At 36.4% G+C, this 16,646-nt stretch overlaps 1 protein-coding gene across 2 annotated transcripts in view; it reads right to left on the reverse strand.

The window, feature by feature from the left end:
• Positions 1 to 519: 519 nt before the first annotated feature.
• Positions 520 to 16,646, reverse strand: part of jag1a (jagged canonical Notch ligand 1a) — a 32,967-nt gene continuing 16,840 nt past the window's right edge. Inside the window, exons 11-26 of one of the 2 annotated variants that reach the window (XM_079812702.1) lie at positions 14,759 to 14,805; positions 12,841 to 13,014; positions 12,557 to 12,707; positions 10,757 to 10,921; positions 10,554 to 10,667; positions 10,352 to 10,465; positions 9,469 to 9,582; positions 9,259 to 9,375; positions 8,618 to 8,645; positions 7,649 to 7,734; positions 7,417 to 7,530; positions 7,194 to 7,303; positions 6,860 to 7,084; positions 6,623 to 6,754; positions 4,411 to 4,564; positions 520 to 3,838 (exon numbers count right to left, since the gene is read on the reverse strand). In XM_079812702.1, the coding sequence (XP_079668828.1) occupies positions 3,288 to 3,838; positions 4,411 to 4,564; positions 6,623 to 6,754; positions 6,860 to 7,084; positions 7,194 to 7,303; positions 7,417 to 7,530; positions 7,649 to 7,734; positions 8,618 to 8,645; positions 9,259 to 9,375; positions 9,469 to 9,582; positions 10,352 to 10,465; positions 10,554 to 10,667; positions 10,757 to 10,921; positions 12,557 to 12,707; positions 12,841 to 13,014; positions 14,759 to 14,805 (2,396 nt within the window). In that variant the 3' untranslated portion in view covers positions 520 to 3,287. Of the gene's footprint in view, positions 3,842 to 4,410; positions 4,565 to 6,622; positions 6,755 to 6,859; positions 7,085 to 7,193; positions 7,304 to 7,416; positions 7,531 to 7,648; positions 7,735 to 8,617; positions 8,646 to 9,258; positions 9,376 to 9,468; positions 9,583 to 10,351; positions 10,466 to 10,553; positions 10,668 to 10,756; positions 10,922 to 12,556; positions 12,708 to 12,840; positions 13,015 to 14,758; positions 14,806 to 16,646 lie in introns of both variants that reach the window. The other variant, XM_079812701.1, reaches the window with a different exon arrangement.

A 16,646-nucleotide genomic window follows, 5' to 3' on the forward strand; every position in this document is an offset into this window, starting at 1 on the left:
TGGGGCGGGCCAAATAATTTCATAAAAGCAGGACCCGCGGGTTGGAAAAAAAGCCGACCCGCGCATCACTAACGCACACACATATCTACAAACATTAGATGTGATTAATCGATTTGACAGCACTAATATAGATTATCTGCATTTGAAGAGTCCTACACTTTGACCAATGATTTAACATGATTTTCATCAGTTGTTAGTGAACACTGGATAAGGATTTTTCATCATTCAATGAATCATTCAGACCAATTTGTGAACTCATTCAACTGATTCATTTAAATGAACTGACTCAAAGAATGATTCACTCACAAATCAGACCTCATGTCAGCAAGTTCCACCCTACACAAGACAAATATTTATCCAATGAAATATTTTACAGTATAAAAATGTATTTTTATGGCATAATGATCAGTTTAGGATTAGTTTTTACACCATAGAGTTTGCTTGGTTAAATATATATTTTTGACACACAAACCAAAACTCGTCGTTGGATAGTTTCCAAAAAAGAAAAGTCAAATTCCTAAATTCAAAACATTCAAGTGAAATTTTATTTGATTTAAGGGATCCAAAAGTCAACAACTGAATTTAATAAAAATCGAAATAAATGTTTTGACAAACCCCAGGATGATTTGTTTTCATGGCTCTGCTTTTTCATAGAAGAATTTCATAGACAAACACAAGAAATAAACAATTAAAGGAATTCAACAAACTCTAGACAACATGGCAGTAGTAACACAGATTGCAAGTGGGACTGAAGCAGAAAAGCCCCACAGTCCTATTGTATTGTACAATTAATAAAAATGGTCTACTAAAACTATTTTGATTTCATGTTTGTCTCGCTTATCACATTCAAATCTGTTTTCTTCATATTTCACATTACATTGCACTTCTAATACTGTTGGTTCCCTTTAGACGTTTTGGTTCAAGTTCATTCGAATACTGTGGTTTACCAGAAAACTCTAGACAAGCGTTGTTTGATATCCTGGGCTGCCAAATTCATTGAACACAGCTATGAGCAGAAAATATGCTAAAAATCTTCAGGAATGGTTTTAAAGTCGTAACATCTAGAAAAGTGTATCTGCATCAATCAACACTAGATGGAAAACCCATCTAGCCTACGTCTCAGGACATTACAAACACAAGCCATGCACGTTTTCTTAACAGACATTGCACATTGTATTCTGGATTTAGACACAAATAAACAAGCTATTCTTCAAAAATAAACTATTATTTTGGCATTTCAGAAACAAGAGACAATATTTTCCATCCAAAAATACAAAGATCGGACACATTATCAAACCTAAACAATGTATATAAATAAAAACAAATGATAGGCTCTCGATTATTAAGTTAATAAATCAAATATACACAATGATTAATTAGAAAATATGTACAAAGTCATCTATACAACATCTAAATTGACAGTGAATTTCTTCATATAGACAGTAACTTCTAAGCATGACTGTACACATGTAAAAAAAGGAGAAAAAAAAAGAGAGCTGAATAAATAAAAATGAACTGCTGGAAAGAGCGGGAAAATAAAATCCAGTCAAGAACCCAATAAATGGGAGTTAAATACAATCTTCAAGCACATTTAGATTTTTGGAAATGATTCGCAAGCTATTTCTGGTGCATCACGTTCGAAGATTGAATACAGTCTGCACGTGCCATTCAGTTCAACAATTGGGTGATACTCACGAAACCATCAGGAACATTTCCATGGCTAATTTCATCCCAAAGTCATAAGAAAGTATAAAGAAACTATATTTTTCACAACCTATGTTTAGCACTATAAAGTTTAAGCACATTACCCTGTCATTCTCATTTCCGCAATGCAAAAGAACAGCAAAATTCAAGCATAATTTGAATTACTGTAATGTCATGTTTGAACTTCTAAATAATGGTAGGTTATTTTTATTGTAGAATTTATTGAACTGCCTTTAGGGGCCGTTTGACACTTTGACTCCAACTTTTTAGGCATTTTGGCTGTTCATTTACACGACAACAGCGTTTTGGGGGCCTGAAAACGCCAGCTTTTGAAAGCGGGTTTCAAAGTGCAAGTTTTTGAAAACGATAGTTATCGTCTCAGTGTAAACAACAAAAACGCCAATATGTGAAAACGGTGACGTCATGCGCATGCGTACTACGTGTTCAGTCTACACTCTCAGAAAAAAAGGTACAGTGGAGGTACAATTTTGTTCCTTGGGGAACAAAACGTATAACTGTACCTTTAAAAGGTACACAATTGGTCCTTAGGGTACAATTACACCAATGTTTTCCTCTACTTAGAGCAGGGGTAGGCAAGTTCAGTCCTAGTGAGTCGCCGTCCTGCAGAGTTTGGCTCCAACCCTGAAAGACATCTATAGACGCTCTTATTGAGAATGAACAGAGGTTTAGATGTGGATGTTTTATTGAAAATGGTGGTGATCCATTATGGTGATTAGTGTTTCCTTTAGTTGGGCTCTTGGCACATCAAAAATTCTGAATTTTGATTTTTAAATACATTCTAAGGGGAAAAAAGTTTAGATGCACACAGATATCAAGATGGTGACATACTTAATGCTGCAATGCATGCTGGGAGCCATAATTTAGAGGTACGAAAATGTACCCTTAAGGTTACCACCCCAGTGACGGCCAATTGTACCTTAAAAGGTATAATTTTGTACTTTTTTTTTTGAGAGTCTATAGGCATGTAGTGTTTCTTTACAAAGTGATCGCCATCTACTGGCCTGGCATGAATAATACAGCGTTTTTAGTCGTTTTCGTGGATACGTGCGAACAGGGATCGTTTCTGTACACAAAACCTTTAAAAAACGTGAAGGAAAAACTTTCCCCTAAATTTATGTAGGACAAAAAAATCCTAGATTTACAATATTTTTTACTGTATAAAACGGCAGTATTTCACTTTAAAAAAAGAAAAGAAAAGGGAATTGCAAAAATACCATAATGAGAATTTGGGAGACAAATGTGCTTAATTGTCATTAAGATAATGTCATAATGTCTATGAATTCTGGGTTGAAACGTGACCTGGACATGTTTTTGTGAGATTCACGCAATTAGCAGATTTGAGCCAATTACACTCTCGTTCAGGTTTTGTGTTTCAGGCTAGAAGTTCTGCACAGGTTAACGTCTTTTTACGACTGGCGCACATACAAAGAAAACGGACCAGCCTGTGGTCCGCCGCAGCGCAACGTCTGAACAAATACTGTCCGGACTTGTCGTCACAGTCAACAATAAGCTTTTTGATTCATTCGCTATCCTTTGACCTTTTGAGACGTCGTCAGTGATTGTTATACGATAAACTCCATTTTGTGCAAGCTGTGTTGCGTGTCCAGATCTCTTTGCTGTGAATCCGGAGCTCTGTGCTGTGACTCCAGATCTCTGTTGTCGCGTTTATTAGTCCAGTGCGGGTTTTTTACGTCCGTGCCGTTGGAGCTGAGCCTGTCGTCTCTGTCCACCAGCATGTAGGCCGGCTGACGTGGAAAGCGTGCCTTCTGCAGCCGCGTGTTGGAGTCGTCCTGCGCCAGTCTGGTGGATTCCGAGAAATGCGTCCTGATTTTGGCGTTGACGGTGTTCTTGTCGTCACAGAGGTGCTCTTTTCCTGGCAGGCTGCCGTTAGACGCGTTCTTCTCGATGTGGTTCTTGATCTGGTTGAGCTGCTCACGAGCGTTGTTCACTGTGTTTTCTTCTGCACTTCCTGTGGTGAAAGGAGTGGCGGGGTTGATCGCGGTGGCGCTGGAGCTTTGTTTGCGTCGATGGCGAACACACCACAGAAACACCGACGCCAAGGCCAAAACCCAGATCGCCGTCACAATGGAAACCAGCAGTGGCACCAAGTAGTCTACTGAACGAGAACCAATGAAAACTTAGATTAATAAAAACAAGCTGGCAAAATATGACACCCCTGTATTGTGTGCAAAGAACTTAGCATTTCATACTAAATCTTATCTCATGTAATTCAATACTGTATATACACACACACACAGTACCATTTAAAGGTTTGGAGATTTTAAAATATATTTATGCATTTATTTGATGAAAAATACAGTAAAAACAGTAATATTGTGCAATATTATTACAAATTAAAACAATTATTTTCTAATTGAATATATTGTCAAATGTCATTTATTCCTGTGATCAAAGCTGAATTTTCAGTATCATTATTCCAGTCTTTTTTCACATGATTTTTGTAACATTACGTATTTCACTTTTGATCCATTTACTGCATCCTTGCTGAATAAAATAAAGTATTAATTTCTTTAAACTCACTCAACCAACCTTTTGATCGGTAGTTTATATCTCAATATCTATGTATTTTCTCTGAAATTATGATTTCATTTCCAATCAGAGGTTCCATAATTTTGACCTACGGCTACTTCCTGTAAGGTTTAAACACTTCCTGTCGTGTCTCACCGTTGGGGTTTTGCGGTTGTTTGCGCTGCACGCGGACCTCAGCGATGGAGCCGATGATGGTGCTGTTCGCGCTGTGTTTGCTCACCAGATCGATGATGCTGTCCGTGATCTCTTTAACAGGAACTCTGCCGTGAATACCATCCTCAGTCACATGCTGGAAAACACAATATTTATTTTAAGAAAACAATTCAGATCTAGATAGATAGACCATGGGCCCTATCTTGCACCCAGCGCAATTGACTTTGTAAACCGACGCATGTGTCATTCCTATTTTGCACCCGCGCAAAGCGCGCTTTTCCCTCCACAGAAGCACGTCGCTAAACTAGTGAATGAACTTGCGCTACCTGGGCGGTTCAGTGCAAAAAAGGAGGCGTGTTCCGGCGCAAACAATCCCTGGTGTTATTTTGCTGTTCCATTAAACAATTGCGCCACTGACCAGAAAAAACCTAGTCTAAAGTCAGTGGCGCGTTGCGCGTTGTTCATTATGCTATTTTAAGGGCGCATGCTTGACCATAATGTATAGCGTGCACAACGCGCATACACTTTGCTCATGTAATCTACACAGATGCAACAGTTATTTTTGCAAATCATAAATTGTTACACTAAAAAATATTAACACATGAGATGACGGAAATCATTGTGGTGTGCCACGAAGATGTGAAAAAATAGGCATAAATCTAGCTTACAAATTATTCAGGCTAATTGTAGTCTAATAATTAAGGAGACCTGTTTGCCCAATAGTGGCAACTTCTGGCAAGACATATATGTATATAAGGACATCTAACAAATTGGTTTGTCCGTCAAGAACCAGGAAAAAAAATCGGTGAGGGTGGACGCAGCGATGTCCTCTGCTGACGTCAGGTCCTGAGTAGAGGCAGATCCACCTCCCGTTACACGGCGTGCCCGATTGATGCTGGCAAGCTTGGACTTTCCCCGTCTTCTGATGTCATTGTAGCGCTTGCGGCACTGGTGCGACGTCCTGGGGATGCCAGCTGATGAAACAATTGTGGCTATTTCCTCCCACGCCTGTTTAACCAACGCTATTTTGGGTGGGTTTCTCCCATCCCCATACAACACAACTTCTCTGTCTTTCACTGCTCTTACAAGAACATCAGTCTCCTCGGCTGTGAACCGCTCCTGGCGTGCGCCTGGTAAATACGCCATAATAATAGCAATCCATAATGGAACTTGCGCACCTGCTTTTACAGGGAATGTTGGATGACGCTCTGAAAATAGCAACAGCGCCGAGACCCGCCCACAAAGTTACTTGCGGTTCGCGCTTTGACACTTGCGTTTCAGATCGTTAAAATAGGGCCCCATGTGTATTTCAGCAGTGGCGTGGACGCAGTCACTCCTACTAGCCCCTTTGGCGGGTTGAATTTTATATATAATATATACATATACAAGTCTTTTAAAAAGGCATCTGAAATAATAAACTAAGTGCAATGTAGTGTTTTTAAAAATATCGATTTTTTGATACATATCTATACTGAAATATCTGAAACGCTTCCGATACTCATTTTCCGCAGAATAGACACACAATACCAGCTGCTCTTTCTCTCTTTCTCTCTCTCTCATCTCTCCGACAGCGAATTACACACAAACCCACCTCCACTCACTCACTCGTTTCATTTGCTCCAGATGAATATTGTTGCTGCTAATTTTACTCGTTCCCGCAGATTTTGTGTTCACACCCAAAGAGCATGCTCATAAAGCCGCCTCTCAGCACTAAATTGAGTTGTTTTTTGCTGCTTATTGGGCTTAAACAGCCAAATAAACACAAAATCATGTCAAAATGCTGGTCTTGGCGAGTATTCATGTAAACACAGTCAGTAGTTTTAAGTGAATGTAAACAGTTGAGGAAGAAAAATGTGTAACAGTATAATGGATCCGTGCGTCATGTCTTAAAGTGACAGCAGCCTAATATTCCTGCTGCCAAATTATGAGATAATATAAAAAATATCTATAATGGCAGTTTTTCCCCATGGTATCAATGTCAAAATTGTGGCCAGTGGAAATGCTGAGTGGCTGGTAAACCACGAGCCACAGTGGCTGGTAAGCAAAAAAGTGAATGTCATGCCCTGTATATATGATTTTCAATGATCAATGATTTTTCCAGTCGTTCTTTATTAAGGATACTAAAGCATTTTATAGAAAGTGCACTCACAAAAAGCCTTTTCTAGCCAATTAAATATTGTGTTAGATCACTTACGATGGCCACATGGATCTCATTGTTGGCGGCAGAAGAGAGTTCACAAGTCATAGAGATGGAAAACTCAGTCGAAACATTCTTCGTCACATACAGATGTCTCAGCTCACGACACACCTGCTCCACCGTCACTCCCTGAGAGCCAAAGTACATCCATTACAGACATCATATAACGAGAACGCTAATTGAATATATGCAACCATATCACCAAACTTTGACTCTTCGTCTCAGTGGGCTCACCTGTGGCATGGTGTCCTTGTTGAAAGTGAAGGTGACGTTGGCGCAGTCGCTCTCGGGGTGACAGCGTGCGCGTACGGCCGGCCGGTGAGCAGACCGGCACTCGCCCAGTGACGAACAGGGCTTTACGAAACACTGCTCGTCACGTAGCTGCACACACAGCTGACCCAGCGGACAGTCACCTCGCCCGGAGCCAAGCATACGGCAAGGCTTAGGGCCGCACCACAGCTGGCGGCCAGAGGAAGGAAGCGTGAGTATTGTAAGATAGCAAATTCAGAGACGATGATGCTTCACTATTAATATCCGTCAACAATTAAACAACAGCTACAACACATACCTTAGTACAGGTGACGATCCCCTTTTGACAGTAACAGGTGTTGCAGTCTTCGGCCCACTTTGCTCCGTCTACAGCGATCCGACCTGCAGCCACACACGGACGTCCCGTGACTAAGAGAAAAAAACAAGCCATTTTAGGAATCATGTGACATTTACACTTTTTAGCAACCACAATTATGTTAAATAAACAGCAAGCATGAATTATGTGAGTCTGGGCCATGTACCTTCCTGACACCTGGACCCGGTCCTGCCGGGTGGACACAGGCAGCGGTAGCCGTTGATTTCATCAACACACGTGGAACCGAATGCACAGGGAGACGACTGGCACTCATTGATGTCTGTAGGGTGAGACGCACATGTTTAGCCAACAATAACATTACTGTCAAATCATCATCTTATGTGTCAATATGACTATATATATCATATCCATTAGATAAAGCATCATTAATCACTCACTGATGCGACAGTCCGGCCCTGCGAATCCACTGGCACACTCACAGCGGTACCAGTTATCACCGTCGACACACGTACCGCTGTTATAGCTGCACAGAGATGATACACGTAATGAGATAAGGGGTCAAAGATCAACAGGACACATGCTATCTTCAAGTCCTCCAGGGAAATTTCTGCAAGTTTGGACATAATGTCCATCATTTTTTGTCAGAATGTATTTATTTCACATTTCATTCTCTTGTTTTTACAGAAAGAGTTTTAGTTGTAATGAAAGAAATGTACCAAAAAATAAATACATCTATTAGTAATTTATAAAAAATATTTTAAAAAAAATTGTATTTTGTATGAAAATATTATTTATTAATTTTAAATATTTTAGAATTATTTGTATTTTTTATTCTTGTGCACACACAGAGAATAATGGGAAATGTAGTTTTGTCACACAAGCCATTATCTTCATAAAAAGGCAAAATTTGTAGTATTTTCTGATAAAATGTATCACAATTCTTCATTAACAATAAACAAAATATGTATAAACTACATTGTATAGTTTATGCTCACAATAAAAACTTGATTATGATTAATACCAACTAGTTTCCACCATTTTTCTTTAGTTAAAACTTGAATAAGTTCAGAAAGTAAAATTATATGTGGGTAAATATTGCTATTGATCACAATAGATTGTTATATTTTATTGATAAATATTATTATTAATTTAAAATATATAATTTTTAAAGATTAAATTAGGTTAAATGATTTAAGTTGTTAAATTAAGTTAAAATAAGTTAAGTTAAACCTATCAAGTTACTAAATTAAATTATGTTACTAAATGACGTTAAAACAAGTTTAAATTAAATAATTAAATTAAACAAAATGATTAAATAATATAAAATAAAATAATAACATAAAATAATAAACAAAATAAAATAAAATAAAATAAAAGGCAGCAACACAATTGCAATGTTGACTTACCATGGTTGTGGGTTGCAATCGTTGGAATCTGTAAAACAAAACATCACACATTTTGTTATTACAGATTGAATACAGATAAAAAAAATAATCATCTAAAAAACTATTCTCATTGGAATGAAATCAACACGTCAACAGTCGCAATATTGTTACCCTAGTTACATAGCAGATCATTATCCCACGGTGGGATTCCCACCTGAACAATCATTCATCACAGATACGTCTGCCAATGATATTTGAGCTGAACCTACTAAACAGGCACAGACAGAATCGGTGACTATTTAGGGCGTTTTCTGTGTTTATTTTGGAAAACCTGGAGTTCTGAGGTGCAGATTCTGTGTGGGTCTGCAAACTAAAGGTAAAGGTGATGTGTGTCATTTTCCTACGATAAAATACTTTCTTCTCTGCCAGTGCAATATGCAGAGACAACTATATACGCAAGTAATTCGTAGATAAGGCCCGTCATTATTTTGGGATGACACTTGTGACGTAGAAATGACACACTTCAGCTTTAAGGGACTATCCAATTAGTATATAGTTTGGAAGAGAACCTTAAGCAGCAGTAGGTGAGAGTTGGAAACAGGAGGTAGACAGGAGTCAAGACAGGAAGTAGTAAGGAAGTGGAACAGGAAGTTTTGCCGTACTCTGGCTGCAGGTGAGCCCCTCCCAGCCTTCTTTGCAGACACAGGTGAAGCTGTCACCTGTGACGACACACGTGGCTCCGTTCTCACAGGGGTTCGGCAGGCAGCTGCTGTTCTTTGCTGGAGAGCGAAGGATAAAAAATAAAACAGTTCAATATAACGGACTCAGAGCCCAGCTCACAAAAATGGTCATTCAGGTCATCAGCTGCTCACCTATATTACAGGTAGCGCCTTCCCATCCAGGAGCACACATGCACTTAAACGAGTCGCCTTCGTCAGAACACGTGCCACCGTTGTTACACGTCGCCTCGTCACATTGGCTCTCGCCTATAAACGACAAGAAATCAGCTGTCAGACAAATGGAATATATTTGTGATGATTTTGCTGGCCATTTAAAATGAAGCAACATCATGAGTATCACGACACTATGAGATAAAAGTGTCTCTGATTTAAACGTGCAAACATGACATTCGAGTCCAGAGAGTGTGATTCATTTCTATGAATGTGATCAAACTGTTCATTTAAATGAACCGATTCAATGATTCATTTGCATCATCACTCATATTCAGGGAATTCATACATTAAAATATTGTTTAGTAAAACAAAAAGTAGATAAATCTAGCTGTTTATCACTAATTATTGTTATTATATATATATATATATATATATATATATATATATATATATATATATATATATATATATATATATATATATATATATATATATATATATATATATATATATATATAAATAATGCAAAAACCTAAATAGACATATTTACTAAAATATTTATATAAAAACTATATAGATGGAAAAATGACCCCCCCCCCCCCCAAAAAAAAACACACAAAACATTTCTTAAAATGATAAAAATTAATAAAAAAAATTTAAACGAAAACTAATTCAAAATCTTAAAGAAATAGCATCTTAATGATACTAAAATAACACAGTAAAAACCTAGCATGTTTTGTTCAGTGTTTTAGTTCTTACATTAAACATTTTGAATCTACTCATTTTATTTTTGTACATCATTTTGTTAGTTAAATGATCTAGCCCAAAGTCAGCGGTATGCAAATGAGGAGGTGGGGCTTACGTGAATGACAGGTCTTTCCCTTCCAGCCGTTTTCGCACTCGCAGTAGAAGTCATTGACCAGATCGCGGCACACTCCTCGGTCCCGACAGGGGTTCATGCTGCAGTCGTCAATGTCTGTTTTGGAAACAAACAACGTTTTAGTGCTAAATATAATTAGAGAAATTAGAGGACTGCGTTCCATTCAAGGGAGAGATGCACTCACTGGTCTCACAGTTGGGTCCCTCCCATCCATCAGCACAGATGCACTGGTAAGTGTTGATTTTATCAATGCAAGTACCGCCATTGCGGCAGGGGCTACTTTCACAGTCATTGATGTCTGAGGAGAAAGAGTGAGCGATGATAATAAAAAGTCTGTTCTTTCTAATGACAACAGAGAACACAAATAGCGCCGAACATCGCGCTTACTCTCATGGCAGTACGTTCCGGTGAATCCCTCCTGACACTCGCAGCTGAAATGCCCACCGGCGTGACTCCGACAGCGGCCGTGAGGACCACAAACGCTAGAGGAGATGAGCCGCGTGCCGCCTGGAGTGCTGTTAGACGCCACGGCAACCGTGCAACTGTCAATCACTGGGGGAAACATAAGCTCAGAGTTATCAAGAGTCATTTTGGTACAAACTAGCTACTACACACATGAAGGGGCGACAATAGGACAAGTCTGTGTAAAAATGAGAGCTTGTGCCGTCTTGAAAGGTTATGCAGCTGGATAAACAACATAACAGCTTATGTTAGTTTTTAAAGTTGGTTGATGCAGGCTCTAGGTGGTCTAGATCTAATTTGACCATGATGGTCAACCAGATCAAAATACACTGACTGCTAGACCAGAGGATCAACAATTTAGAACAAACAAAACCATCAGAAACTGGTTTAAGCTATATTTACCAGCAAGGAATCTCTCCACAGTATACCTAATAGTAATTATTATTATTATTATTAGTAGTAGTAGTAGTAGTAGTAGTATCAATATTATTTCATACTAATTAAGATGATAAAAAATTAATAACAATATAATAATTATTATTTGTATTATTATACTTATTATTAGTATGAATAATAATATTATTTATATTATTAATAATATTATTATTATAGTATTTAATAATTATTTAAATATTAAATAATAATAATAATTCTTAATTGCTATGCAGTAAAATAATAATCAATAGAATTAATATTATTAATAGAATAATAATATTAATACAATTAATAATAATTAACAATGTAAATGTTTACATAATCATCAATAATATAATTTCATAATTATTTATAAGTATTTTGCTATTTACTCTTGTTTTAGATCAAAAATATCTAAACAAAATCAAATAATTTCAAAAGAAAAAAGTGAACAATGACTTTTCCAGCAATTTGTGCAATTTGAAATATTTTAGAACTACAAAAAAATAACAAAACTACATATTTAGAAAACTAGAAACATGACTTTTCCAGGCCTGGAAATTCACATGTCATTTTTTCCCCAGGTTTTCTATGACCGTGGGAACCCTCGAAATATCTCTTTCACGATGACAAATATGATGAAAGCATTCAGCGGCATGCTAAGAATTAGCAAAGTCGTCATGTAGTCTGACTAGCGGGGGGTTTTCCCCTCTCGGTAAGCTCACGTCGGGTTAGCATACGCATGGTGTAACGATATCTTAGCTGTAACCATGGTGAAACAGGCCGGGGGAGAAATAGACTAGAGTTAGCGATCGCCAACGCTACGGCGTACACAATGGCACGGCATCAAACGCAGCGCGGCCTTGAGACGGGGATAGACTTACGGCCGCGCTGACTAAAAAAGACTCGACTTCTATTTCGAGAGCCCATTAAAACCTCAGTATGTGCCCAACCAGATAATCTTACAACCCCACACATGAGGGTCGAGATCTGGAGTCTGAGAGCGCCGATTAGCACTCAATAAAGCTGGAGACATGAGGACTCCTGGAGTCCACGGTCTAGCACTAACATGGATATCATTCATTGACTAAACCGACTATCTCAGGTTTGTCTACCTCCTGTTTCCAACCCTTAAGGTTCTCTCCCAAACTATACTAAGTGGATAGTTCCTTAAAGCTGAAGTGTGTCATTTCTGCGTCACTAGCGTCCTCCCAAGATGGTTTCCTTATCTACGAATGACTGGATATTAAAAGAAACGGCCGTCTCATCAGTATTATATCCATATACATGTAAATCTTCTGGGTAACCTACCTTGACATGGTGTGATGAGGCAGTGGTCTTTGAGTTGGGAGCAGTTTTTGCCTTCGTAATCTTCCGGACATTTACAGTAGTAATCCGAGGCCAAACTAAAACACTGTGCTCCGTTCTGACACGGGCCGCTCTCACAGTAGTCTATGTCCAGCTGAAGACAGAACCACACAGACTCTTACACCTGCTTCAGTCATTTTGTGTGTGTTGATTCAATATCCACATACATCGAATGACCACAAATGGTTAAGACATGAGGTGTTCAGGCAGGGGTGTGTTTTGCTCACCTGACATGTGACTCCTGAGAAACCAGGTGGACACAAACACTGGAATCCGTTGACACCGTCCTGACAGCGTCCGCCGTTGAGACAGGGTCGACTAGCGCACTCGTCCACGTCTCGCTCACAGTGTTCACCTGCGAAGCCTGGGGCGCACAGACATCGATATCCACTGACCAGATCCTGAGGGAGAGACACGGAGAGGGAGAGACACATTAGAACCGGGCGGCATATTCACTGACAAAAACTAAAATAGAATACTAATCAGTATTAAACAATAATACCATTAATAATGACAACAATAATAATAATATATTGTAAAATAGAATAACAATAATTATTATTATTAACAATAATAATAATGCTGACAATTATTACTAATGATATTTAATAATTATTTATATATTTTCTTAATTCTTACTTGTTATACAGTAAAATAATAATACTAATTTGTCATGAAATTATTATTGTTAAAATAATTATTATTATATACAGATTAAGATGAAAATAATTATTGCAACATTAATTGCAATAATAATGATGTTGACAATTATTTTTAATAATATTCCTTAATTGTTTATATATTTTCTACATATAATTACCTGTTACAGTAAAATAATAACAATTTGAATAATCATAATAATAATAATTATATTATTATTTCATACAGATTAAGATGATAAATAATAAATTACTGTCAACATTAATAACAATAATTATTGTAATTAATAATACAATTTTGAAAATAATTCATATGATTTAATAATTATTTATATTATGTTATTTTATATTATTTGTATTATATTTTATATTATTATTTATTTATTTTATATATTCTTATCCAGTAAAATAATAGTAATATTTATTAATAATAATATTTAATCATTATTTATATATATTTTTAATTCTTACAGTAAAATAATAATAATTTGTAAAATTGAATAATAATAATAATTATTATTATTATTTCACACAGATTAAGATTACAGATTATTCATAATAATAATGATGTTGGCAATAACTCATATAATTTAATAATTATTTATACATTTTCTTCATTCTTGTTATACAGTAAAACAATATTAGCAATAATAATAATAATTTGTAAAATTGAATAATAATATTATTTATTATTATTATATGTTAATAATAAATTTATTATTATTTCATACAGATTAAGGTAATAATTATTGCTAACATAATGTTAATAATAATAATGATGGTTAATAATTTATATTATTACTTAATAAATATGATTAATAATAATAATTCTTACTTGCTACACAGTAAAATAATTATTAATTGTATTCATGTTTTAGATAAGACATATTTTCATAGAATATATCTTGAAGCTAATTTTTCTTAGCCCACTGACACATTTTTTCTTTTAAGTATAAAACCAACAACAATTTTGTGAGGTGTATGCAAAAACAACATCGGCCACCCCTAGTTAAGGATATTTTACTGTCTTGCAGTCTAAGGGACTAATATCCTAAAGTCCATTACAACATGTTGCATTTGATCAAATCAAACACGGTATTGTCAGTACTGATTAGGACTTTACTCGCTGTGTTTTTATAGCTAACTGGCTCAGACAATGTCCTAATGCATTCCAGCTGTACAAGTATCCGCCTGGACTACAGCGCTGAGAGCGAGTGAAGAAAGTATACAAAAAGAGCACAAAAACAATGAATAGGAGACAAGGGCAGGAGACAAGAATGTTTATGGTAATCTGATCGTTTTACAAACTCACTCTGTCTTTTTGACCACTTTGTCTTTATGTACATTCTCCAAAGCATGACTCAGCTTCTGCTATTTTTAAACAAGAATGGATGGAGGTGATAGAAACGGAGCGGTAGACAAGGAGAACGAGAGTCTGGGGTGCTTTCACCTCTGCCAAAACCAATGGAAACATCGGAGTCCTTACCTTACACAGCCCTCCGTTAAGACACTGTCCATGGCAGTCGTTGACATCTGCGGGGGGTAATCCATCAAAATATCAGTTCACATTTCATAAATCACGCCAAGAAAGCAACATTAGGCTCCATATCAGGCCCAGATCTATGCACACTTTTTTGCATTTCCCGCACACTGATTTTAGGGCGCAAAATCCTGGGTTTAATCGAGGTAAAACATGTGAAACAGAGAAGGCTGAGAGTCCTAGACTCTTTGAGCAGCTGAACGCTAATAGAATTAGCCATAATATTGAATAAACTAACAGACAAATGGCAAAGCAGTTTCTAGGTGGTTGCCAAGTCTGATATTCTGGTATCTAGATATTGCTCAAGTTCCTCCTTCAATGTAAGTGTACAGGAATTCATTCATAATTGAAAATTATAAGTGTGGTCAGGTCACTGTCAAAAACTCTTCTCAACCACCTGCACAATGTGAGATATTATCATCCATGTCTGTACTACAGATTGCTCAAATGTCATGCTGGGATTAGTAGGAAAACTAGAATGATGACTCGACGATTTGGTGAATCCATTTTTTGGAGCGGATTCATTTCAAAGAACTTGCGTTTGTCACAATAAACCACTACTTGTTGGAAAAATAGGACAAAAATAATGGACAGCTTTGAAAACAGCTGAACATATTTCAGCAGTATTAGTGTTATTTTGTATAATTTATATACCATTATAGTATTTAATATTTTTAATTAGCTTTTATTTTTATATTTTCATTTAATTTTAGTTTTAATGATTTTGTGCTTTTGTAATTTTTAAAAAAATATTTATACTTAGCTTTAATTGATTTTATTTCCAATTTTAATTTGTCATTTTAGTACATATAACTAACTTAAACTTAGTTATTTCAACTTTTAAAGTAAATTTTTTTAAGTTCAAGTTATTTATCTAACATTATATTTTATTACTATAATTTAATATATTTTATTTCAATTGGAATTGTTTTTTTTTATAGTTTTAAGTTATAATAATAACAACACTGAGTAATATCATAACTTTCTACCCAACACTTTTATAAGATATTGAAGCATCTTGATATAATTGTGCCGTTTTATTCGGAAACACACTTGCAGGGTATCTGCAGGTTTCACCAAGTCAAATTTAAGACTTTTTAAGACCATTATAAATTACATTTAAGATGACGCAATAAAAAAACATACAAAGGAAATGCAGAATCACAAAATTAATTGCAAAGCAAATTAATTAATTCAAATTAAACAAAGTATGAGTAAACTTGCACTTCCTCATAGCTCAATCCCACTAGGATTTCACTATATATATATATATATAAATTGTGATTTTTTTTTTTATATCAAAATGACATTTCCAGAAATTTGCATCAAAATCTTGGCTTCAAAAAAAGGCTGGTCCAGTGGTAGATTACATGAACAATAGAGGTAGCGTTACATGGAACATTAAGACCTGTTTAAAATTATTTACGAACTCATCTAGAACTCAATACTTCAGCGAATGTAAGACTTTTTATGGCCTAAAATTTAGATTTTTAAATGCAAGACATTTAAGACTTTTTAAGACCCCGCAGGTACCCTGACTTGTTGACCATGAGCACACTCCTCATCTTTTAGAGCTCCAATGGGGCCGTTCACACAGTATGCGTTTTTCCATTCCACTGCCCTACTTTTCCATCGTTTTTTAATGTAAACGCACTAGACGGGCATCTTTAACCATTGTGCTCGCGCCTCGCGCATGACTGGGCGCTCTAAAAGCGTGGCGCACAAGTTAAAAGAACTTCAACTTTTAAAAAATCGTGTCACTAGACATTGCCGTTTTTTCATTCAGTCTCACGTCTTTAACAGCAAAACTGCGTTCTGTGTCCAGTTATAAGAA

Source organism: Gobio gobio (genome assembly GCF_949357685.1).
Source record: "Gobio gobio genome assembly, chromosome: 3".
Lineage (NCBI taxonomy): Eukaryota > Metazoa > Chordata > Actinopteri > Cypriniformes > Gobionidae > Gobio > Gobio gobio.